Genomic DNA, 24,552 nt, shown 5'->3' on the forward strand with positions numbered 1-24,552 from the left:
TTGTAGGTATGGTTTGTCCTGGCTTTAGAGATGGGGAAACTGAGGCACAACTATTGGGACAAATGATTGGGAAGGGATGGTTTAGGCACAGCTCCTGTTCCCACACTCCATCCCACTTCTCATCAGCCTTCCTTGGTCCTTGTTCTAGCTTTTTTGTTTTGTTGTTTGTTTTTTTTCCAAAATGCTGGCTTATGTTGCTCGGAAATTTTTCATAGGCTTTTAAAGCCTTCTTATAGACAGCTGTTGCCTTGGCTGTCCCTGAAGCCGAGTGTTAAACAGGCAGAAAATGTGGCTGTTAGGGAGGTGTTTAACAGTGGGTTGTGTTCACTGGGATTATAATGCCTGAACCTCTTCTAAAGACAGTAGGGGAGGGAGGAAAGATGCTAAACATTTGGGCATGTTGTGTTTCTAGTCTTACAACATAAAGGTGTGTCTGTGTAGCAAAAAAAAATTTTGTGGAGCCAGTGCTGTTTGTACTTCTCAAGTAAAAGAAAACAAACGGTCGTAAATCTCTACAACTGCCATGTTAGTTGCTCTACCCATAGGAGCGGCAAAATACTTTTCCATTGCTACTTTGATAGTCCAAATACAGATGATACAGACTGCTATGCTCTGATTTTTGGAGGCACTTTTTTTTTTTTTAAACCTAAACACATTGGACTACTGCAAGCAAAGGTGCTCCATCAATAGTAAATTCTTACAGAGGTTAAAGCCACTGCTCTGTTTTCACTCAAAATTAGCAAACGCTTTGCTGTTATTACTGCTTTTCAGAACTGCAGTACACCTCTGCCCTGCTATGAGGGCTGGTTTGAGGAGTATTAATAACGAGAATGTAGTAATTCTCTTAATTATAAAGATTGTGCTCTGTTTCTTCGTGGTTGAGAGGCATTGCTTTCAATCATTATGTAGGACAGTCTAGTTTATAGAACAGTGTTTTGGAAAGGCTTAGGAAGAAAGGCTAGAGAAAGCAAAACTTGAACTCTGGGTCAAAAGGAGAGACAGCCCCCTAGAGCTGTAATCAGAGGTACTAAAGAGTGCAGCTTTGATAATGAAGTGAGTCGTTCATAGAAAGTGGAAGCTCATGCGGAGGGTAATTTTCTTGATTGCCTTAATCACCTGAGTTTAGTTTAGAATTTTGAAATGATAAATACGAGACACCTGCCCCACATCTCAAGTGGGAACTGGAGAGAGGTTTGTGTCAAGGGAAGAAAAAGGGAATATGGGAGGAAGAGACAGTCGTGGCACTTAAGGACACGGTTTAGTGGTGGACTCAGCAGTGTTAGGTTAATGGTTGGACTTGGTGATCTTAAGGGTCTTTTCCAACCAGCCTAAATGGTTCTATGATTCTATGAGAAGAGTGAGATGAACTGCTTTAGAAGTGGCTTCATTGATGGCTGTGTCTTCCCAGGACAGCTGAGCTGTTAGAGTGGTCTGTACGTGCTGCCTTCTCCCCAGATGTACACTGGAAACCACTGTGGCTTTCTCCAGGAGCAGGGCTTTCTGTCCAACCTCAGGATGGAAAGCCACAGACACGGTGACTGGCCTTGTAAACAGGAGAGCGCCAGGAGAACATGCCCAAGATTGGCTAACCTCAGATTTTCAATGCAGCCTTTCAACTTCATGGCACTGCTTTCAGACTTCACTTTCTTGTGTAATACCTTGAAATACTTTAGCCCTTGGGCCTCTCATTTCATGTCCTACCTTCAAGAAAATCAGAACAGATTGCTTTCCTGATTAGGTGAAATTATCTCTTCATCCTGCCTCCACGGGAACCAGATTACAATGGCAAAGGAAGGTCAGCATATTTGTGGAAAAACTTAACGTTCTAAAGAGACATGGTTTATGTGATTGCAGCATCTTTGTGCTGCTTCTCCCTGTGTGAATTCGAAATCTAATTCAGGCTGCATTTGATAGAGAAATTGGTGTTTCGCAGATACCAACCCCCTCCAATTACAGGAAAATTAGAGCTGAGATGAAAGACATTTAAATGGGTGTTGCTACCCGGGGCGAGCCTGCACAGTGGGCTGGAGAGATACCTGTCCTGCTTGCTGCTGTTTGACCAGTTAGCGCTGGTGTTGCTGGCCAAGCTGCCAGCGTGGGCATGGAGCAGGCAACCCAGCAGCTGCTGGCGGTAGCCCAGCACTTGCGGGCGACGTGGGGGAGGAACCAGTGTGTTACAAGGGAGCAGGCTGGCGAGTGGGGGGGGGAAACTCGAGCTGTTGCTGGAGTAGGCTCATGGAGGGTGTGTGGGGTGGGACGGGAGCTTGATTCACCTGGGGACAGGAAAGAGGTGATGGAAGAAAATGCTAAATAATGGGGTGAGAAATGCTAAAAGTTGGAAGACTGCATGTATGCATCCTCACTTCAGCCTGCTCTGCTCAGGCACTTTGGAAATAATAATGATTTAATGATTGCAAATGGGTGAGGAGTCTGATCTTCAGAGGAGCTGTAACTGACCTCGAAGCTTCTCTTTGGCCAGTAATTTAAAAAATAAGCTAGTAGTGGTTTTATGAGTCCACTTGTAGAGCTATGAGAAGTTGCATGTGTGGAACTAGAGGTAGAGAAATGAAGCAGCTAATCAAAAGTAGGTATTTTCAGGAACATAACCAGGGGCGTAGGGACAGGGGCCTCCTGCTCTCCTTGGCTACTGCTCTGAGTGCAGCAGGGGAGGAGCAATGCCTGACCGAGTCCTCCGGCACTCTGGACAAGCAGCATGGCTTGTTAGGTGAGCCACACAGACGTTAATCTCCCTGTGGGGAGGCATAATAATAGGGTTATGCAAAACTGTCTGTGTACATTAATATTTATGTCTGATCTGTGAACAAATCTTCCTGGGGTGCCTGTATGCAAACTGGTGGTTACAGTGGACCAGGTTACTATAGGACTTTACGTTGTGTCCTATGTTTGCAACTGCTTCAGTTACCTCTACAAATCCATTTTCCTCATTTAAATGTTCCTACTTTAAAACTGCTGATTTTCAGACAGGCTGGGCGCAGAAACTCTTCTTTTATTCTTGCCAAGTGGGAGCCATCTTGTCGAAAAACCCCTCTCAAACGCACTCTGAGCCTCTGCGAGTATTAATTTGAGACCATCAAAGAGGAACAGGAGGCTTAAGCAGGAGGATGCTGACACAAGGTGAATTTCCAACATCCAGAAGCATTTGCTACTGCTTTTGTCAAGTGCAAAGATCTCAGCTGTCAAAGCAAAAGAATTTTTAGATTTAAAGAAATTAAGCTATTGTTATAGAAAATCCTTCTTGCTGCCATGCCTGACGGGTGCTGAGTCCTGTACGCTCCCTTTTGTGTAGCTGTACATTGGTAGTTATCTCGTTCTGGTTGGAATTGTGGCAGCTAAAGCACTTGTTCTTATAATAGGATGGACCAATAATAGTCTAAGATTTAAAATTAGACTGTCTGTCAAAACGTAGTAGTATTCTTTAGCATATATAGTGTATTTGAGAGTTTATGTAGCTCTTAGAACAGTTTTTAGTGAATGTGTGATACTAATTAAAAATTTTGGAAATTCCATGAATAAAGTACTTGCATATGAGCTGTATATATAAAATTATTTTGCAGTTACCATTTGAATGTACGTTTTTGGATAGATGCGATTATGTTCAAGCAATGCAAATCTTAGAGTTTAGTAATAGTATTTTCCTTCTAGTATTATTTTAAAACAAAACCTGCAGAAATGGTTGGTACAGCTTAGACCACGCAATCTTTCCCCCAGTATCGCTTTAAGGAGTGAAGAGATTTCTTTAGTGCATATTGTATAGGTTCAAAAATTTTTGCCCTGATTGTATGGCACTGGGCACGCAGAAGGGGCTGCAGTAAAGGCTGTGGGGGCGAAGCTTAATTTTGGTCTTTCTTAACTCTTGAAAGTGTAAATTCAGATTTCTTCTGAGTGTAGTTCTTGCGATTTCCTTTATCGCTACTGCTCCCGTGGAAGGTGTGCCCTTCTGGTAAGGAGAGAGCATCAGGTGGAATGAAACTGGAGTGTTAGTCTGATCCTCGAGGGAAGACTTGTAAAATATCTTTAAAAGATGTATATTTTTATTTGCTGTATGCTAAAACCATGGGCTCAGTAGAGAAACTGGTTTAAAGGCCAATAGGTGTTCCCTGTTAAGTTGCCCGGTTACCCAGGTTCTGATGACCCGTTCTCTCATGAAAGAGAGACGATGGTGTCACCCTCTTACTTGCTGGCACTCCTCTGCTCCATTAAACTAATTGCTGTTGGCAGACCGCGGGAAAGCATGCCTGGCCTCGAGCTCTTCTGCTCCTTATTATTCTCGATAAAGGGGACTGCGAACCTTAAATCTTGCCAGGATTTGGTCTCCCCGCTCCCCTAACCTTACGAGCGTTGGTTTTTTTTTTTTTTTTTTTTGGGGGGGGGGGGGGGAAGCTGGCAGGAGAACTCACGCTCGGCAGTTTTCAGCCGCCAGATGGCAATGTCCCCTCGCCCCTCCGCGGCTCCCAGCCCGCCCCCACCGAGCCGGCCCCGGCCGCCCGCCCCTGCCCGCTCCAGCCACCGGCCCCCATCACGGGCTCCCAATGAAAACTGCAGATTTGTGGCTCGCTTTTTTTGGTGGTGGGATATCTGGGGGGTTGTGCGTCTCTTGCTTGTAGCCACGAAACTATTAATTTTGTTTACTGGAAGATGCGGTTGTTTCCAGTAATGCGTTATAGGGCAGTTAGTAAAGATGGTGTCTGTATATTGTTTTAGTCATCTTTGGGAGTCTTCAGGCTACTGTTTGATGCTAAGAGAAAAGTTATCCAGTAGTTGGGGATTTATTTAAAGAAATTCATAATGCATGGGGCTGTCCCTTGGATGAAGGTACGTAGGTCTGACCTGGGGCTTTTTTTGTGGGTGGAATTGCAGAATTCAGCAGAGTTAATCTAGGAGATCTAATTCCTTACAACTCCAAGTATAAACTTTTTTTTCCCTGACTTTTTTCACTTCTTTATTTGAAGACAGCACTATCCCATGCAGCTTGCTCTCTCGTTTTCCAATAGAGTGTCTTGGAAATGGCAGCAGACAAGGACCGGTGTGGTTCCCATGGGAAAGGGATGTTGGGAGTCATGTCCGCCTGCTCTGAGGCAGTGATCATGGGCAGTTCCTGTTATTGAAAGACACGTAGGAATTAATTACTGTCTTCAGGACTTGGTAGAACCATAGCTAGAATCCATCTGATGGACTGGTCCTATACCCTGGAGCAGACTTGTGAAGAAGAAGGGGTGGGGAGAAGATGCTTGAGAAATAATTGCTCAGGCCAACGACGCTGTTTCCTTAGCTGTTGAAGGTACTCGTGGCTTGATTCCTCCCAGCCATGTTTGTTCCTGCCTGATTCACCAGTGGAGTGAAAATTTTGTTTCTTCATTTCCTAATTATTATTTATTGCTGGCAGCAAATATTAATAGAAAAAATAAACAGTGATTGCACTAAAGAGGAGAAAACTAGAAGGAAAAAAATTCTCGGCAAATACTTGTAGTAAGAGGGGGAAATTATGGAAAATCAATGAAACTATAAAATTCAGAATAAGTGATGCTGGTTTTTATTACCTAGCCTTCCCTTTTGTGTCAAGAGTGGGTAAATTATGCCATGTAGGATCTATTTATGCCTGAATTCACCCATACGTTCAGCTTTCATAGAATCATCTAGGTTGTAGAAGACCCTTGGGATCATCGAGTCCAACCATCTACCCTACTCTACAAAGTTCTTCCCTACACCATATCCCCCAACACCACATCTAAGCGACTCTTAAACTCATCCAAGGATGGTGACTCATCCTTGAGCTTTGTGTGGAAGGGATGCCACTTCTTCACAGGCTGTGGCTACTGCATTCATAGTGCCTTGTAATTTAAGGCATGCTGCCTGAAAATTAAGCTCATCTTTCAGGGATCTCCTGAGTCACTTCTGAAAACTCAGAGATTAGTCAACTCCAAAGCTTTTGATGGTGGTGGTGTAAGTTGTGTTGACTGCATTTCAGCTCTTCTTCATTTGTGCAAGCGAGACAGGAGTGAAAACGCACAGCACTGAAGAAAGATGCTGTTGTTCTCCTGTGTCTTGCTTTCCCTTCTCAGTTCCTATCAGGCTTTTCTTCCTCTTTAAGAGAAGTGTAATTTCTAATCCCTCCCTGCTCCCCCTCCAGGTTGTAGCCTTTAGATCAAGTGAGATCTGACTGCAGAGCAGTAATGCTGTTCTGTTTGCTTACAGCTCGCTTATAAAAAATATTTGGTTTCTTTTGAAACCACACCCTTTGTCCTGACCCAGCTGCTCTGACCGTACTCTCATTTGCAAGCCAGCACTGTCATCACTTGCTGGCCACTTCCAGCCCACCTTCTCTTCAGAGAACCTGAAGATCTGCTGTGAAACACGTATCATCCCAGCTGTATCCATCAGAGCTGCTTCTAGTGACATGTTCTCAAGGAAAAATGTTTTCTTGTGTATATAGCAAGAAATGAGATTTTCTGTGCACAAGTTGCTCAACACAGGGATTTTTAGCTATCACTTTCTGAGACATCTGTGATTTTTTTACAGGTGGAAAGTCAACAGAACAGAAAGCTAACATGCATAGGATGCAAAGAAATCCTCAGTTTTTTCAGTTAGGCTTCTTTATTTTAACCAATAGTTTCACAAGTGCTTAAACTTCCCTGGCAGTTTAATCTGGAACATAGTTGAGAAGAAAAATATCTCCTATACCTTTACAAAAATAAAAAGTTTTTTGTTTTTTTTTTTTTTTTTAAATCCTGCACTTTAAGCAAGCACGCTCCAACTCAAGCAAGACAGACACTGTATCTTAAAATATGGACTTCTGTTCATAAAAATGACATTCTACCCCAGGGCAGCAGGCACAATATGTAAACGGTATAGAAACAGAGTAAGAGCACTTGTTTTGATTTTTCTGATCCCTTTTGTCCTTTTTCTTAACAGAACCTGTTAAAACAATTTGCACAAGAACTCCTTCAGGTAACCATTTCTTCTATCAGGTGGCTCCTTGAGTAGAATATGACAGTGGTGCCGAGGGGAAAAATGTTCAACCTGTCATGGCAACATTGGCAGGTATTGAAGATACCAACATTAATTGCTTCACTTCTCAAAACTTCGGCGCTTCAGTATGGGATAAATTACTCAGTTTGTAGGTCTTCCACTGCTAAACCACTTGTGGCTTAATTTCTTTAGCAGCCAGGGCTGCCAGCACATGAGGTCAGGTTGGAGAAATAACATGAATGGAATATATTGTGTCACAAATGTATATGGTGCTGTGCAGCAGTTAATGTAGTGCGTGATGAAACTAAAATAAAGCTTAGCTCCTAGTTCTGTGCCTGTAACCTAGGAGAAGTCTTGCAGAGAACATGGATAGGCAAATAAACTATGCACTCTGAAGACTTAACTTATGTCTTTGTCCAACTTAGCTTCTATTGGCTAATAGAAAAATAAAGAAAAAATATATAGGCAAAAGGAGGGAACTGGTGCAGCATATGCAGATCATAATTTTATGTTTCTGGTCAACACTACAAATAAACTAGAGGAGCCCCAAATCAGATTTCTGGCCATGCATTATGAAGGCCTTTTTCCAGTGCTTCCGTTTTAACTATCTCTAGGTGGCAGAAAAAAAAAAATGGAGTTCTTATACAATTTGTACATTGTGTCTTGTTTGCATGTAAGTGTAACAGTAAGCTTTGGAAAACCTACATCTTTGCAAGTCTGAGATTCAGAACACAGTTGAGACATAAATGTGCTTTTTAGAGGTGAGAACCGGGCAGGTCTTTCTCTTGAAATTGTTGTAATATTTCTGACAGGCAATTTACAGAGGACCCACGAAGCACTAATAAATTGTAGATCATTGCCCTGGTGCGTACAGAACACCATGCTGTGGAGCAGTTCCTTTGCTCTCTGCTTCAGTCCTGCATCACAAGCATGTGCAGATTTCAGCTGGGATGGAGTCGTGTGTTGCACCTCCATAGGTAAGGAATAGGGTCTGACAGCTTCTAGCCATTGATATTTTTCCAGAGATGGGACCACCACCTAATGTGGGAATAGTTGGTGGTGGTGAAAGAAGCTTGTCTTGTGTCATCTAAAGAACATCACACCATTCCCATCCTCAGAAATAAAACTAACATGCATTCACTCATGCTGCTAGATCTCAAACAGAAGTCGGAAATGAAGCTAGTATTTAAGGGCCTTGTTTGATGGCAATAGCTCAGGAACTCAGTTGGAGATATGCTGATGTCAACCTGCTGAATACAAAACTCGAGGCTAGCTAGAGAAAACCAAACTCCATCCTGGTTCCTAGCTTCTCTTTCAGAGGCATTGTGTCTCCTTCTTGACCCTCTAGTTAAAACCGTGCTCCTGATGTCTCCCTACCAGCAATGGATCCCAAACTGACTCTTCAAGTAGGTTTGACTGTGTGGAGCAGAAAATCATCAAGAAATGCTGATCAGAGCAGCTGTTGTTATAGGGCTTGATTCATCATGGTGAGTTGGCTTTCAGCTCCTTCCAGCAGGCTGAAGGAGGATCTGGTATCAGATGGATGGATGAGCACTTTCTCAGGTGATTACTGAGCTAGCCTGAGCTCTGTTCCTGACTCTTAGTGAGTTTTCTGTGACTTTTCATCTGTCTGAGGAAAAAAACATAAAAGATGCCATCTGACCTGGCAGTGGAAGTCTATGGTTGTTCCTTCCCCCCTTCCTCCTGCTGTCTCAAAACCAGGTGATGAAGCAGTTTTGTTCCTACTCTGAGGAAATCTGCATCCAAGGCTGACACTAGCTTGGAAAAACTGTTAGGAAGGCATGGACTTTGAAGGGGTAGGGGGCCTGAGCATAGCCATTCGCTACTTGAATGGCTTTTTCCTGCTATTTTTGCTAGTGAGGTCTATGCTATTACTGTGTTTTCAAATAATGCTTTTTCTACAGCACGTAGTATGGAGACTCACCTATGTAAAGCTGAAAGACCTTCATTCAAGACATGCTTTTCCTACGATGGAATAATATGGAAATAACACATTAAAGGCTTTTTTTCTCACGTAGTACTGGACTAGGCAGCTAGAAGCTGCTGATGCTGATGAAGAAACGCTATGACCTTACTCCTTCTGTTTCTTACATAGGTTTCAGTTCCTCCTGTGAGCCAAAATATGTATGTGTATCAGTAAAGGCCACAGCCCAAATGCTGCAAGGTTAAGCTGTGCCCTCAGTTCACTCCCCACTAAAGCGGGGGAGCGTGGTTCATCCATGAACTTGTACCTCCTTGCTGGCCTTCAGTATCTCTCCTGCTGCCCCTCCAGAGTCTGTGCTGATTCACATCAGTGTAAACACCAGGATGTATTTGCCACCAGGGAAACCTGAGGGTTTCCAGGGCAGACTCCTGTTGGAGAATGCTCTCTGAGGGCTGTGCCTATCCACCTTCTCTCCCCAGACCAATGCTGATTCAAGCTGGGTGAAACCATGGTATCTGTTGGGACAGTCCAGGGAGGAGGACGTGGCTGCATTTGTGCGACTCTTGCTCCTCCCTCTGGTGGGACTGGGCCAGTCTCCCTCCATCCCATGGATGCGGGTTTGTTTCCAGTTGCTTTCTGGCTCTCTGAACTACAAGCAATCCTGGGGGCCATGGCGTGCTTGCTGCTGCAACCCTTTACTTGTTCCTACATGAGGTCATATCACTAAAAATATGCTCTAAATAGGGTTGCAGAACATGTTACAGCCCAGTAACTTTACTTTGCCCAGTTCTTTACTTTGCCCATCTGGCTGACACAGAATCCAAGTCACAAATACTGCACGTGGAGTCTGTAAGGCCTCAGGACTATGAGAACAGAAAAAGTCCCCGCAGCCTTGTATCGACAACTTACCTGTACTGTGTGCAGCCGACAGAAAAATGCTGCTTCTGTCTGGCTTAAGGGGGCTTGGTTGTAACTACTCGCCAGATACAAAGGCAGGCCTCGAAGCAATGACATAGCTAAGGAAATTGAATGAGAAAATATTAAATCACTGCTTATTTTTACAACTTAATGATTGTAAAAATAGCTTAAATTACTTGGAATATTTTTTAATTAGAAGTACCAACCCTTTAGCACTATCTGACTGGAGGGCTGTTGATTTGCTGTTTCTTTTTGTGTTACGAGCTGTGAGATAATGACAAGATAAATTTTTGTGGGTTTCCTCCTTATATACATATCTACATCAGAGCTGTGAAGTCAGAGGGGGAAGCTGCTATCACAGTACTGGCACGACACCGAGCCCTTCCCCAGAGCTAAATTCTGATGAGAAACAGCGCTGGGGAGAAGAGTACCACAACGGTAAGATGGCAGAGACGACCGAAGCAGGATCATAACGTTCACCCCAGCAGTTAAAAAATAATAATAAAAGGAGATCCCCTCCCTCCCCCCAAAAGTCTGCAGTCCTAAAGTGCAATTACTTTTGTGCAGTCATGTCAGGCCAGGGATCAGACTGGATGAAGTTCAAAGCACAAACATCAAACGAGTGCCGTTTGGGACTCAAGGAGGAGGGGGGAAGTAAGGAAAAGAACAACAGTTCTCAGGCATTCAAGTGCATCAAGAAAATAAATGTCCCTTTCTTTCGGAAGAAAAACAACCCCCAGTCTGGTGGAATCCTGGCTTTGTAGTCATGAAAAATAAGTTTTTTTCACTTCTAGCTGAGAGTGTCCCAATATGACACAGTACAAATAAACAACACCAAAGCAAGAGCTGGAGCACTGGGATATTTTTCCGGTGCCCTGCTGCTATACAGCCTTATTTTATTCTCCTCTGGTGACTCTTCAGATCTGGGTACGGATGAAGCGCACTGAATTAAAGGCATCTGGTAGGAAGTGGCTCTCTTCTCCGGTCGGTCGGGGCTGGACCCGTCGCTCGGTCTCTGGCCGTTGTACAGCAAGTACCTGCCCCGGGCATCCTGCTCCATTTTGAAGATTTCGTACTCGGTGTGAGGTAGGCGGATGCCGAGCGCGATGCAGCCGTTCGTGTGGGTGACATCTTGCTGAACCCCAACTTGCCAGGACCCCTGTGCTCCGCACTCGTTCCCATTGAAGACGTTGAGCAGAGAGGCTGTAGATATATCCATGGGAGTGACCTTCATGTGATTCACTGCCAGAGAGGAGAAGCAATTAGCAGAGGGACAAAAACAAAAGCAAAGACAATGTGCGGATTGGGGTGTACCTGTCAAATCAGAATTGTCTCTCCTTGTTTATTCTTAAATCAATTTTTTATATTGCAGATGTGACCAGCAAATGTATTTGCATTGTTTTACGTCTTTGATGTAATTACTTCTCACACAGAACACACACACAAACTCAGTTGAAGAAAACCTGATGGCCACATATCTCACTCAGAGATTAAGCAGAGCTTTTCATAAATTCCAGACAATCCTTTACAGATAAAGCCAAGTTGGTTATATTACAAGGTAGGTAAAAGAGGAAAGAATAAAACTGCAGTCATGTTTTACTACCATCCATTTAATCCTTAAGTAGGACTATTTATAATGTATTTTTCATCATTTTTTTAACACACTGCACTGTAAAGCTAATGAAATAATTAGTTCTAATTGAAAAATTTCTGAAGTGCCACAGCTGCACTATCTTCCTATATTACCTTTCCTTTTTTGCATGAATTATAAAGTATTGCTGAACCACAGAAAGATGCTTTTTCTCATATCTAAACAGTGGCTGCAGCTTGCAGTATCAAACGTAGAAATGCTGCCGTTTCTTCAGTTCCAAGTTGCCTATATTTTAAAGGAGCTTAAGGCACATAAAGTTCTTTTTTCAGCTGAGTTTAAAAAGTAGGGAAAAGCCAAATTGAATGAGCCTATGGAAGCTGAATAGAGATTTTTCCTGGTATGTGTTTGACACTGTATATCAAGAAAAGGGGCTCTGAATAGATCAATGCTGACCAAAACAGAAGCAAATAACCTGCCCGCATGCCTCCTGACACACCAAAATCCCAAATACTTTTGCAGGTCATTAACAACGTGTATGTCTTTTCATAGTAAGAATTTGCTGGGAATTTTATTCTCAGGTTTTATAAACAGATACTTGATTCAATGGCTCTACATTCACATTATTTGTTCTAGCTGGTGTAAAAGGTAAGCTATAGAAAGTGAACCTACAAGTTTTGCCAAAACCAAATGAGTGACCTTGATCTGTGACGTTGTTACATAATCATAGAATAGTTTGGGTTGGAAGAGACCTTTAAAGGTCATCTAGTTCCAACCCCCCTGCAATGAGCAGGGACATCTTCAACTAGATTAGGTTACTCAGAGCCCCATCAGGGGCAACATCCAACCTGACCTTGAATGTTTCCACTGAAGTTGGCATACCATAAACCAGAAATTAAGCAAAAACTGGATTTCACCCCAGGAGCTCTGCTGGGACATGCTGCATGCAGCTGTAAAGAACAAAAGCTCTGAGGGGCAAGGGTATCTCCTGCCTCTTACGAAAACCCCATATCAGTAAATTATTTCTTATAGTTAGATGCCTTTCTAAATTGGAGCCATACAAGAAGCTATATACTTCTCACATGGAAACTGAAATAAGAAGAGCCCACAGAGTGCTTGGAGCTTCTAGAGGCTCCGCTGGGGTTGGCGCCATGGTGGGACGTCATGTTTTGGAGATGTCTGTTTGTGTGAGTGGTTAAAGCCACTGAGCTCTTTCTAAGCGGGGTGCTATGGGGCTGTTTGCACAGGAAGGCTTCTCAGCCACAGGGACCCGGGTGGCGTCGCCACTGAGCGCTGCTTCCCAAAGTACTCGAGAGGTTTCGGTTAGATACATCCAGTCTTCACTGCAGTGGGATTAATCAGAACTGCCTTTAGGGACATCCTTACTTGCTCTAGGGCCCCTTGGAAGCTGATGAAAAGACACATGCTGCTACATCTGTCTTCAACAGAAGATGATTTATAGCACTTCTGACCTGAAATGCCTTCTGAAGGTGCTTTTTTCCTCTCTGCTGAAGGAGCCCTAGGGCACAGATCTAATCTAAGGCACTTTGCTTAGATGCTTGAAGTCTGGCCACTGGACTCCAATGTGAAATCTTATTTTCTTGTGCTATACTTAAAAGATCCCTGCCTCAAATGAGTATTGCTTCAGTGGTGTGAAATGCTGTGCAGCTGTATAGTTTGGCTGGGCATTCACACAACGCCTGCGAACTTCCCAAGAAATGACTAACCCCTGAAAACGACAGAATGAAAGCATCAGCAACCAAATCATCGTGAGCGAACCCTGCTCTGGTCCGTAACTACGTGACCGCCTCCGCCCCCAGTGCAGTGAGCCACTCTACCTTTGAACACAAACTCCGTGCCGCCCATCACTTTGGATGAGTGCACTCCCCGGCTGTAGCGTCCCTTGGCGTAGATGGTGAAGGTGGGGTGCTTGCAGATGGGGTCAGAGTAGTGGTAGTAGTGACCTTCCCAGGTGTTGTTGTTGTCGTGGAAGATGAAGTGACGAGTGAGGAAGAGGACCTCTGGCCGCACCTCGCAGCGCTGGCTCACCCACTCTCCGTGTAGACCTATAGTCAGATCCGCCTTGGGAGGTAAGATAGGAGGATGGTGCTCGTCCGACCGGTAGATGATTCTGCACGCAATGCATGTGCGGTCGTGATTCTGAAATTAAGCAGAGAGGAAGCCTCGTGAGGCATTATCTGTGACAGAGGGCAATGAATCAGGCCATCCATTTCATGTTGAAGTGACACCAGCTCAACATTTTAAGGAAAATGTTGTTATTTCTTACCTTTTTAATGTTCTCCTGCAGATTCTCACCCTTCACAGCACCTGAAATATGGCACCATTTGGTTTTGTATGTGTAAGACTGCACAGCAGGAGCGGAGTTAGATTAATTCCCTCATCTGCATTTCTCTGAAATTAACATTTTAGTTCAGCTTTTTATTGGATCTAGGAAAGGCTGACTTTATCCTTCAAATCATACAAGAAGCTGGCAGACAGTAATTTACTATGGTAAAAAAAAAATACTAGGGACTTGGCAACTCTTGTGTTAGAAATTTGCTGAGCTCTTATTTTGCATCTGTCTTCCTTTTAGTTGTTAACTTTGGGTATACCTTAGATAGGCACGGGTGTCCTAAGCACATTTTTCAGTTGGGTAGCAGCCTGGGAGAACAGTAACCAGCGATTTTACACTTTTTCAGCTTTTCTGAGCCCTAATGTAAGGTTGTAAGTGTACGACACAGCCTGCTGGTGCAGGACAGGGTGAAAACTTTATGCTCCTCTCGAGGTGGAAGGGGGTCCCTGGTGCCTGCTGGGCTCCACAGCAGCTCACCGCTGTGAGCCAAGCACCAGCCTCACGCAGCTGGGTACTCCCATCCCCATCCCTGAGCCCCAAGGGTGTCTTACAAGGGGTGTACAGGCTCCGAGTTAGTGGCAGGAGGGGAAGGAATTTCATGCTGAGGCTTCCACACACTGACATCAGAGACTGAAACTACAGAGACCTGAATGAAGGCCAATTGCATCCTGGGCTGCATCAAGAGATGTGTTGCCAGCAGATCCAGAGAAGTGCTTCTGCCACTTTGCTCTGGTGAGACCTCACCTGGAGTACTGTGTGCAGGTCTGGAGCCCTCAATATAAGAAGGACATGGACCTGATAGAGAGGGTCCAGAGGAGGGCCACTAAAACGATCAGGGGGTTGGAGCACCTCTGCTATGAGGACAGGCTGAGGGAGCTGGGGTTGTTCAGCCTGGAGAAGAGGAGGCTCCGGGGAGACCCTACAGCAACCTTCCAGTACCTGAAGGGGGCCTACAGGAAGGCTGGAGACAGTCTGTTTACAAAGGCCGGCAATGACAGAACAAGGGGTGATGGCTTTAAACTGGAAAAAAGCAGATTTAGATTAGACATTAGGAATAAGTTCTTTACCATGAGGGTGGTGGAGCACTGGAACGGGTTGCCAAGGGAGGTGGTCGAGGCCCCTTCCCTGGAGACATTCAAGGTAAGGCTCGACGAGGTCCTGGGCAACCTGGTCTAGTTGGGGGTGTCCCCACTGACTGCGGGGGGGGGTCGGACTAGATGACCTTTGAAGGTCCCTTCTGGCCCAGATGATTCTATGATTCTGTGATTCTATGTTGTTCCTAGGGCTAACTGATTCCGCCTCTGCAAGGATTTCTTTTGTTGGCAAAAGAGTTTGGCCTAGCTATTCTCTTTTCAAACCCTATTTTGCATTTTTTCAATGGCAAGAGAGAAAGCAGCATTAGCATTTGTCTCTGCTCTGCTAAACCTTGAAGTAAATTTTATGGACCGATAAAGGATTATGAAACTAATTTTTTAGCTCACTACATTGATGACAAGTAATTAGATCAAGAAGAATAAATGCCACCCCACAAGATAAAAGCAGTGTTTTCCATTTTTCTGGTGCTGTTTGGGGTTGGTGATGTGCTATTTGTTCACATCTCAGGACCTGATGGTAGAGGCTTTCTAGTCGGCTGGTGACGTGCAGAGGGGCAGTGCTGTGAGCTGTAAGCAGGCTTATACTCAAGAGTGAAAGGCAAAGACCACACAGTTGTGCCTTCATCTTTCAAGGCCACTCAATCCCTCCGGGAGAGAGGGGGATGCGCTGGGTGGGGGGTTACTCACATCCACCTTGCTGGGGCTGCAAGGTGTTTTCCTGAAGTGCAATTCAGACTGCACTGAGTTAAGAGCCGAAACTCCCTACGCAGCCATCGGGGAGAGAGATTTATACAAATACTTCTTCTTTGCACCCCTTTCCAACCCTCTTTTCTAAGATCTCTCTGAGCTCCCTACGTAACATAAATGCTCATATTCATGGCTCATACTTTGAAGTCCATGTGAGCTGCTATGGAGTCAGCATTTCTCCACTCACTGCCTTCAGCTCATGGCACACTTTAGGGGCAACACCTCTCCAAGCTTCATTAGTGCCCTGAGTTTCTCTGATAATACATCCACTTCAGAGAATCAGCATATAACTCTCACAATATATCCCTTTTACACATATTAAACAGGGTTTATATTTGTCCCCAGACCAGATAACAGACCAAAAGTCAATGAAGTCAATGAAAAGTCTGCTCTTCATCCCTGGGATGGAGAACAGTGATCTATGTGCAAAGTAACTATAAATAATGTAGCTCAGGTTGATCTGAACCAGTGTTGGCTAACAGCCCCGCTTTGGGGAGGAAGGAGGTTGGACTTGGTGGCCTCCAGAGGTCTTTCCACCCTAAAACACATGGTCTTCTGGGAACCATGTGTGAGTATGCTATTAAAATGGATGCTGTTCTTTCCCATTGTGGAGCTTGTTAACTATTTTTGAGATACGTTTTTCAGCTAAATTCTGCAAGCAGGTGCAAGGGCAATTAGTATCTTAGTGAAAATATAAAGAGCGTTTAATTGAGTAATCTACCTGCAACTGGTGAAGTTAGCACAGATTTGTGCCATGGTAACTGACAGCAGAGGCTGGTGCAAAACATCTGGTTCTCCTGAACACTGAAAGCACATATAACACATGAGGACTGTGAAACTGAGCCATGTTCTGAAATGGCAAGTTTCAGTTTGGATTTTCTGATGATCAAGAGAGGAACCAAGACCCAGTTACATTTCCTATTTTGCTCTAGATGTCTTGTGTGACCTTCCTGCGTGACTTACCCTTACTTCATAGAAACACAGACAATTACAGCTCTTCTGTTCAGGAGCAGACTGGTAGGAAGCTAAATATCAACACTGAGCTGTCAGAAAGCAGACAGAAATTTCAGAGACCTGGATATGATTAAAAATAAAATAATAATAATTACTATTAAAAATGCATGTAGCTCTATTCCTGGAATGAACCATCAAATACAATCTGACAGAAATCCAGTGTCCACCTTCATCTTGCTTGCAATAAAATCTCAGCAGATTTCATCTGCAAGCTTGTTTGGGACTTACGAAACCGGTCTGTTGAATCCCTAGCTCTCTTCAGAGAACATCAGTCATTTTTTCTGGAAAGCGGTCTGGTTTACTGGGTGGTTTGCAGCTCAGGATTGCTGCTGGGCAGATGACATAAATGGCTAGGAAACAAGTTGATGCTGAGGAAAGGTGGAGACTGCCTTGGCAGGTCTTGGGCAGTAGCAGAGCTGCCCCGTTTTCCTTGAGCTCCAGCTGTGAATGGGGATGGCAGATGCTGAGCATCTGCCCTGTCCCAGGCAGTGCTGCTGGTATTGCAAGAAAACTGTTGGATGAGGTGAGCAATTCCATTCACTGCCAACCAAAGCACCAAAGAAACACACATTGTTGAAGTGTAAAAGAAATAGCACTTTGTCTTCTTGGAGATCAATACCCAAGAGATGACGCCGCTGCCTTGCACGGACACCTGCAGTGATCCGGGCTGAGGAGTTGCTCTGTCTATCAAGCACTCGTTTCTCCAGTGTGGCTGTCCCACCATGGGACAGACTGGCATCACCTAATTCTTTAGATCCTAATAAACTGCACTGATTACAGTAACTTTATTGCTTTGCCCCACTCACATAAACTAAAGCAAGAAAGTAAAGACAAGACAGTGTTATAAAACTAAACATAGCTTGTATAAGCTGAAGTGGTCAATAGTAGGAGACAATTTCTGCTACAGTCCCTTTTCTATTGAAGTGAAGTTGAAACCTCTTATGATCTCCCAGAGACCCTGGCAAAGCAGAATGGGCCAGCCAGGATGATTTGGTTTATATTCACGTTTCCCTCTCAGGAGCCTGTCCTCCACAACCAGTTTGTGAGACAAGGCAATTTAACCTGGGAACCAGTGGCTTCTGTTTCCCTTGTTCAAAATCTGAAGAAAAACAAACAGAAACCCAGCCTCTTCTCTTCTTGGTCACCCTTGGCTGGCTGTGGGATTCCTCTGTTTTTTCTCAGATCTAGTGAATGGACAAGAAGGAGATCTGGAATCAATCTTATTTTCAGCAATATTATTTTTTACTTTTTTGACCAGGAAGGACTATCAAGCATTAATGTTCTTTTTCACATTTTTCTAGCAGTGATTTTAAGTTTCTTCTCTCCTGTACGACATTAAAAATCATGGGTATTGAGTCAAGGCTCTGAAGCTGGGCAGGGAGTATAGGATTATCATTGTCTGATGTCTTCTCCATCATACTGGGAGTGTAGATGGTACAGTCTAGTCACATCTGTGGCTGCTTAGTCCCTTGGATGTGGCCAGCAGCAGAGTAGGTAGAAGAAGGTCCATGATGGAAAAAAATCATAACTACAGGCAGCCCCTTTCTCCTTATCAGGAGTGGGTACCTGTCTTGAGGCACAAGGAGGAGCTACTTCCCAAAACTTATAAACCTCATGCAGTGTGACTATGCAGGCTCTCATTAGACTGTGGGGCAAACTCAAGGCAAACTCAAGGAAGGTCCAGGTTAACTCACAGAAATCAAAGTGAAATTTAGCAGTATAAACACTTGTCTGTAGCTCATCTGGCTCTTTCAACCCTGCGGACCATACCTTGAACTGCCGTAACTCTGTGCAGCCCTTCTAACTCCGAAAGCTTTGCACCAGCTCTGAAGGTCTGGCCAGTTGCGCTGCTAAGAAATGTCCACCCTGCCTGCCTTCCAGTTACTGACGATGTGCCCAGATGAAGGGGTTGAGGTGACCGGGCACTTTTTTGGAAGAAACAGGGAGTGGGACAGGGAGAGGCTGGTGTAGTGAGGAGGGAAGCAGAAGTATCCCTTTCACAGGCTGGCTCAGGTACCTCACACGGATGCACCCTGAATGCATCACTTCCCTGGGACCAGTCCTTGAATCTAAGCCTACTTAAACCTTCTTTGCTGTGATACTATCTTCAAAGAGTTACGGACTTCTTAGTGGAAGAAAATGCCATATGTAAACTCCCTCAGTAAAATTTTTGTCCAAGTAATGGATGAGAGAGATATCTAGTTTTATTATGAGGCAATTGTACTTAATTATGGAGTAATTTATGTTTAACAATTGACTGTGTTTTTCACTGTTGCTTTTTCAGGTCAGCTGCTCTTGGCTCTTAATTACACTAGCTGAGCCTTTGCAAATCTCTCCCTTTCCATGTGTGTCAGGGAAAGATTATTTTCTAAAAACAGACGTTCAAAGAAAATAGGGAACAGAGGTAGAGGACATTCGAGTCCAAACACGATTAAGTACTCTCTAATAAAAAGCTCATTTCGGCGTGACATAAACTAAAAAGCTATAAAATGAGCAGCGGACAGGATGAACATCTGTTCTAGTTTTGATTATCTTAGGTGTACAATGTACTAGTTTTAATAGTGGGATCTTGCTAAAAGGACCAGGCTCTGAAACAGTTGCTGCCCAATGACTGGAAGATCCCTTCCCGTCAAGATGTGAGGAAGGGTGCCTCCTTGCAGCTCTGCAATGCCAAATCCATGGTGCCCCAAATCCTCAGGCTCATGTGTGTTTTTTTAAAGCCAGTTTCTGAATTAATCCATGAGGCCATGTGGGCTGAAATAAGCCTGAATTTCTGGCTGGAAGCTCAGTTCTTGTACTTGGGGAGAAAATAATTTGTGATCTGAAAATTTCCACCAACATTTTTCCTTATCCCTCCCTCCTGCTGCCTCAGCTGAAGTGGTAACAGGGCCAGAGAGCTCTGGAAGCCAAGCAGGGAGGTTTCTAATAAGAAAAGCAAACAAGGATGAGGTTCCTTGATCTTTTTCCCAATTGCTGTGGATAGTCAGAAACATAAACCTTCTCAGCATAGTTTAATTTTCTCTTAAGTTCTATGGGATTCTATGGCTGCTTAGGACTAATTTGCCTCTAATCAATTCATAGTGGTTTTCATGGCCCAGGCCAAAAAACTATCATGCAACTAGGATGCTCTCCGAGCAATGGTGAAGTGAGCTTTGAATAACATGTAGAAAGATCTTTTTGGAAGGTGTTCTAGTTTTCTTTGAACACCTTTGTATTCGATGCTGTTGTTCCAGAATAAGACATCTATGGACCGAACTCTTTTCAAAACGTACAGAAAATTTACCCTTTCCTTCTGGTTCAAGCAGAAGCTGAAATCAATGCTTAATATCAAGGAGAGGACCTGTGGGATGTACTGCAAGTTGTCTTTAGGGACAAAACAAGCAAGCACTAATAGTAAAGAGAAGGCTGAAAATACACTTATTTTCAACTAAACACCTTGTTCAAACATATTTGCTCTCTCCCCGATCTGTCTATTTATATCTTGAAAATGTGTTTGTAGGTGCAATCCAAAAATTTTAAAACACTATTTGTCTGAAACAGCTCAAATTGTAACTCAAACTTTTTCCTGTAGTATTAGAATGGATGACTATTCTGGTATATGGCTATTTACATAATGGAGAATTAAGATTATCTTAACTATAACTTACTGTTTTTTAAAGAAAGACTCATTGCTTGGACCACTTAGAGTCTGAGGGATTCATTACATTCTTAGCAGAACAGATTGAAAAATGTATTTGATATTTTTCATTAGATCTTTATTTTAAAAAAGGGCATGGAAAAATACGTCTTTGAATATACTAAGTCAGGAGGAAAAGAGATACAAAGAAAAAAATTTGTTTTCTGGTATTCAATTTTTCACAGAATAGCTAATGTTTCATTTCCAAAAATGAGAAAACTATTTCCACAGGCTTTTTCAGTATTTTTAATAGGAAATTTTGACCATTTTCTGCCAAGCTCTCTCTGTCATCTTTTATAGTTGCAAATAGTTGGTATTTTACCAGACCAGACACATTAAAAAGACAATAGCATAGAAGGTAGCAACGTGTGGTAAGCTCCTAAACTACCCAAAAATATGGCCACTCCTATAGGATGCCAGGTGTTGGGGCATATGTGGGTCTGCTGCTCTTCAGAGCTGACTGGGGCTAAGGAAAAGCTGTGGACAATTCAGAGAAGCGGTGAACCCGATTAGCTTTCTCAGTAGCAGTTTGTTTTACACCTGCAAGGTCTTTAAACTAGCATGAAATTACACAGCAGTTTCCCAAAGTAATTTGGGAAATCACCTCTCCTTCTCTTTTTATCTGGAGCCACTGCAGAGTGGACACATCCTTCCCATACCATAACCTGGTTAACACATTCAACTATCACCTCTGCCTCAGCAAGACTGAAAAGCACAGACTCTTTGCAATCGGCTGTGCCACTTCTGGACTCTTCCTCGCTCTCTTCTTCCCTCCCAGCAATGCCAGTGTCAAACCAAAACCCAGCCCCAAACCCTTGGTAGAGCAGTGGCTTCTTTCTGTAACACCGCCTTTGGGGCTTACTTTTAACTTTCACTTTTTATTCAAACCTATATATTCAATGTGGCTACTCTTAAGTACACCCTTCCCTCCTTGTCCCCCACACTATTGCTAGCTGGGCCTGGTCTCTCCTCAAGGGCTGCTGCCACCACTGCTCTCTCAGTTACAATGACCCCATGCCAGTCACTTATTTCAAATTTCTGTAGCAATATCCTGCCTTATCAAGTCATATACTGACATTAAAAATATTTCTACAATGCTCTGCTTCTGCTGTCTGAGCCCTCCATGTCTGTGCTGGCGGCTGTAGCATGGGAAGCTTGTTTGGAAGAGCCAGGTTCTCAGCTGATAGAAAACCACCTTTGGCCAGCGCTAATTTGCACTGGTTACCAGTGCATGGCAAGAAGCAGGTCTCGTTCGTGTTTGGAAAAGGAGAATGGGTTGCACCTATACAGCATCAGGAGAAGCAAGGGCTAGCAAAAGCCCCAGCACCTACCTTGGTGCACCCTCCCTTCTGCACCCTCCCATCGGTGGGGAAGATCATAGAATGGTTCAGGTTGGAAGGGACCTTAAAGATCATAGAGTTCCAACCACCCTGCCATGGGCAGGGACACCTCCCACTAGACCAGGTTGCTAGACCAAGATGCCCTTGACCAAGCTGCGGAGCCCACACGAGGCAGCTCAGTCTCTGGTTGTTCACAAGGTCATGTTGCTCTTTGCATTGGAGGTTTCCCTTTTAGGGTGGATCCTGTGGCCAGGTCGTCTGACACTGGCTATGCAATGTCACCAGATGGGCCACGTAGCAGCGGCTGGGTCCGGCATGTTGCACCCAGCATATCCTCATTGCAGGGAGATGTGTGGCAAAGGACCAGGTACCGGGTTTCCTGAAGCACAGGCTCAGGCTTGAACCACACGTGCAATACAGACCTAACCGGTGACCCTGCACCTTTCCTGTGGTAGGAAACCCCTGCTATGTATTACCATGAGGGAAAGCACTGAAGAAGAGGGGAAAGAAAAGCCACACTTCGCAATGATCTCTCACACCCACCCAAATACCATGTGTCACGGGCAGGGCTAGATGGGACTGGAACAAGGCATGCCCGGTCAGGATGCTTTAGACCTCACCACCCAAGAAAGCCAGGTGCCAGGTTTTAGTGTCAGTAACTGAGTGCTCCTTGGATGAATAGACATAGAAACCCCTGGGATAATGTTGATTCAAGGAAATGCTTCCAACTCAACAAAAAAAGTTGGATGGCTTTGCCAAGGAGCCGAGTCCACAGAAAGGACACTTCTATGAACTGCTCAGTACAGTATCAAGCTCCGCTCCTCCACTGCTCTAGATAACTGCAGACCAAGACAACGCTTTAACAAATGGCTACAATCTCTCTCCACCACAAAAGTGATAATTTGCAGGCTTTCCATGACCTCATATGAAGCTGAGTTGGCTAACGTGCATTAGCCTGGTTCTGTGGAGTTGACAAGCATGGTTGACACAGTTATAATTCAGCATGCCAAAGGGAATGAAGGATAACAAAGATTTAAAACTTTTAATTAAAATCTTGAAGCAAGTGAAATGCTGGAGAGACCGGTAACTCCTTTGCAGGGCTGTCAGTTTGGGACTTCTTTTGGTGGGGAATAGAGGAGCTGCAAGCAGGAAGGAGGGTGGAGATATGTTCAGATTTATCTGCAAACGTGTACCATATATTTTAAGATATTGAGGAACAGTTTTTATTAACTGCTCCCATGAAGGGAAAGATAGCGAAGGAATCTGAAGGCACTAACATTACACAACTGTCTGATCTATGATGTCAATTCTGTTGCACAACGCTGCATAAAACTGAAATAAACACAACTGACATGAAATGCAAAAGTCTTATTGTTGTTCTTTTCTGATATAAACTACTTGAGCCTGGGCAAAAGACAAGAACAAAGAGAAAACTGGCCTTTTTCTCAGATGAATGTGCTTGCATGTCATCTATCCCATTAAAATGATACCAATTTATGGTGATGTGAATATTTCGGGAAGTATAAATAAAAAAAAATTCCTGGAAAACCCAAAGGGACAGCTCGAATGTCCATCTTCAGAAACAGAGTATTCAACAATGAAACTACATTACATGTTTATTATGCCTTTAAAAAGCAACCTATATAGCACTCTGAACCATGTAGCAATATTACCAGCGAGTCCTCCCTTCCCTCTTACAAAAGATGAAGCAACTGTGGTTGGACTCCCAACAAGAAGAAAGGTGTCAGCAGTTCAGATACGTATGTTGAGTTCATCTGAAGGCCCCTGTTTCATTTTGCTAAGCTAAATAGTAAATTTTAATTTGTAGTACTGTATTTGTGTTGGGGCAGGCTTTTACTGCAGTTGCAGAACAGATCGTGATAGTCAAGTCAACAAAGATGAACAGGGTTTTAAAAGCGATGCTTAGCTTCTGAAGGTTCACAGAGGAAGTGAAAAGCAACCTTCTGCTCCAGCCCTCGCCTAGCACAAAGGGTGGTGCAGGCAGTAAGCACAGAGTGGCACCTTCAAAGGAGGACTCTCCTGCAAGGCCACAGCCAAGAGCGCTGCTGAGCCTGGCAAGGACCAGCCTCAGCTAGAAGCTGTTTGCTTCTCTTATCTCTGTGGGGCATCGCACGCACTGTTATTGTTCATAAACCTGGAATTAACCTATTTGAACATCCTTCTGGCTGTTCTTTCTTCGCTCCCCTCCCTCATAATTTCCCTAGCCAAGAATCTTCTGCAAGTAATAAGTAACAAAAGAAACCCCTCAAGTGTTGGCTTAATCTGGAAGTCTAGTGGCACTACTCTGGCAAACAAAGGAGTTTTGTCCTCCAAAATTACACTTTTTGGTTGAGATAATGTTTTGCATATTTCTCTGAGGCTCTTCACATGTTTAACATCTATTTGTTAACTTATCCTTGCATTTCCCTGGGAGCTCCTCAAGTACATAGCATTCCTCTACAGGTGAAGTCACTGAGTTTTAAAGAGACAAAGACCCAAATTTTCAAAAGCCTAAAAAAAAATTCTGCACTTTGTTCTTTCACTGCCTGGCTAAAGCGAAGCCCAAGCACCAGTCTCCATATGTTGGATCTGTATTAGCTGCAAATGCCAGGTGCTGCTGGAAGTCAGCTCCCAGCGGCAGATAAACCTGTAATAGAGAATTGATCCATTGAAATTGCTTTTTCAAGGGAAAATGCCTTACTGAAAGTGTGTGGCCAGCCAATGTTTGAGCATGGCAAAGACAGAAGAAAGGTTATCCTAGCACATTTTAGGCTTCTTGTGATGTTCCAGACCACTCCAGCCCTATTCCTAAATAACTCTAACTAGAATGACTGGTCATCACAGCCCTGCTCTGATCTTTCCCATTACTCTGCCAGATGATAAAATACCA

The 24,552-nt window shown here is 43.9% G+C and overlaps 1 protein-coding gene across 1 annotated transcript in view; it reads right to left on the reverse strand.

The window, feature by feature from the left end:
- Window positions 1–10,640: 10,640 nt before the first annotated feature.
- The window catches only part of APCDD1 (APC down-regulated 1), a 29,673-nt gene continuing 15,761 nt past the window's right edge, over window positions 10,641–24,552 (reverse strand). Inside the window, exons 4-5 of the mRNA XM_074146750.1 lie at window positions 13,277–13,598; window positions 10,641–11,092 (exon numbers count right to left, since the gene is read on the reverse strand). Coding sequence (XP_074002851.1) covers window positions 10,641–11,092; window positions 13,277–13,598 — 774 coding nt within the window. The remainder of the gene's footprint in view (window positions 11,093–13,276; window positions 13,599–24,552) is intronic.

Source organism: Numenius arquata, chromosome 4, assembly GCF_964106895.1.
Source record: "Numenius arquata chromosome 4, bNumArq3.hap1.1, whole genome shotgun sequence".
Taxonomy (NCBI): Eukaryota; Metazoa; Chordata; class Aves; order Charadriiformes; family Scolopacidae; genus Numenius; species Numenius arquata.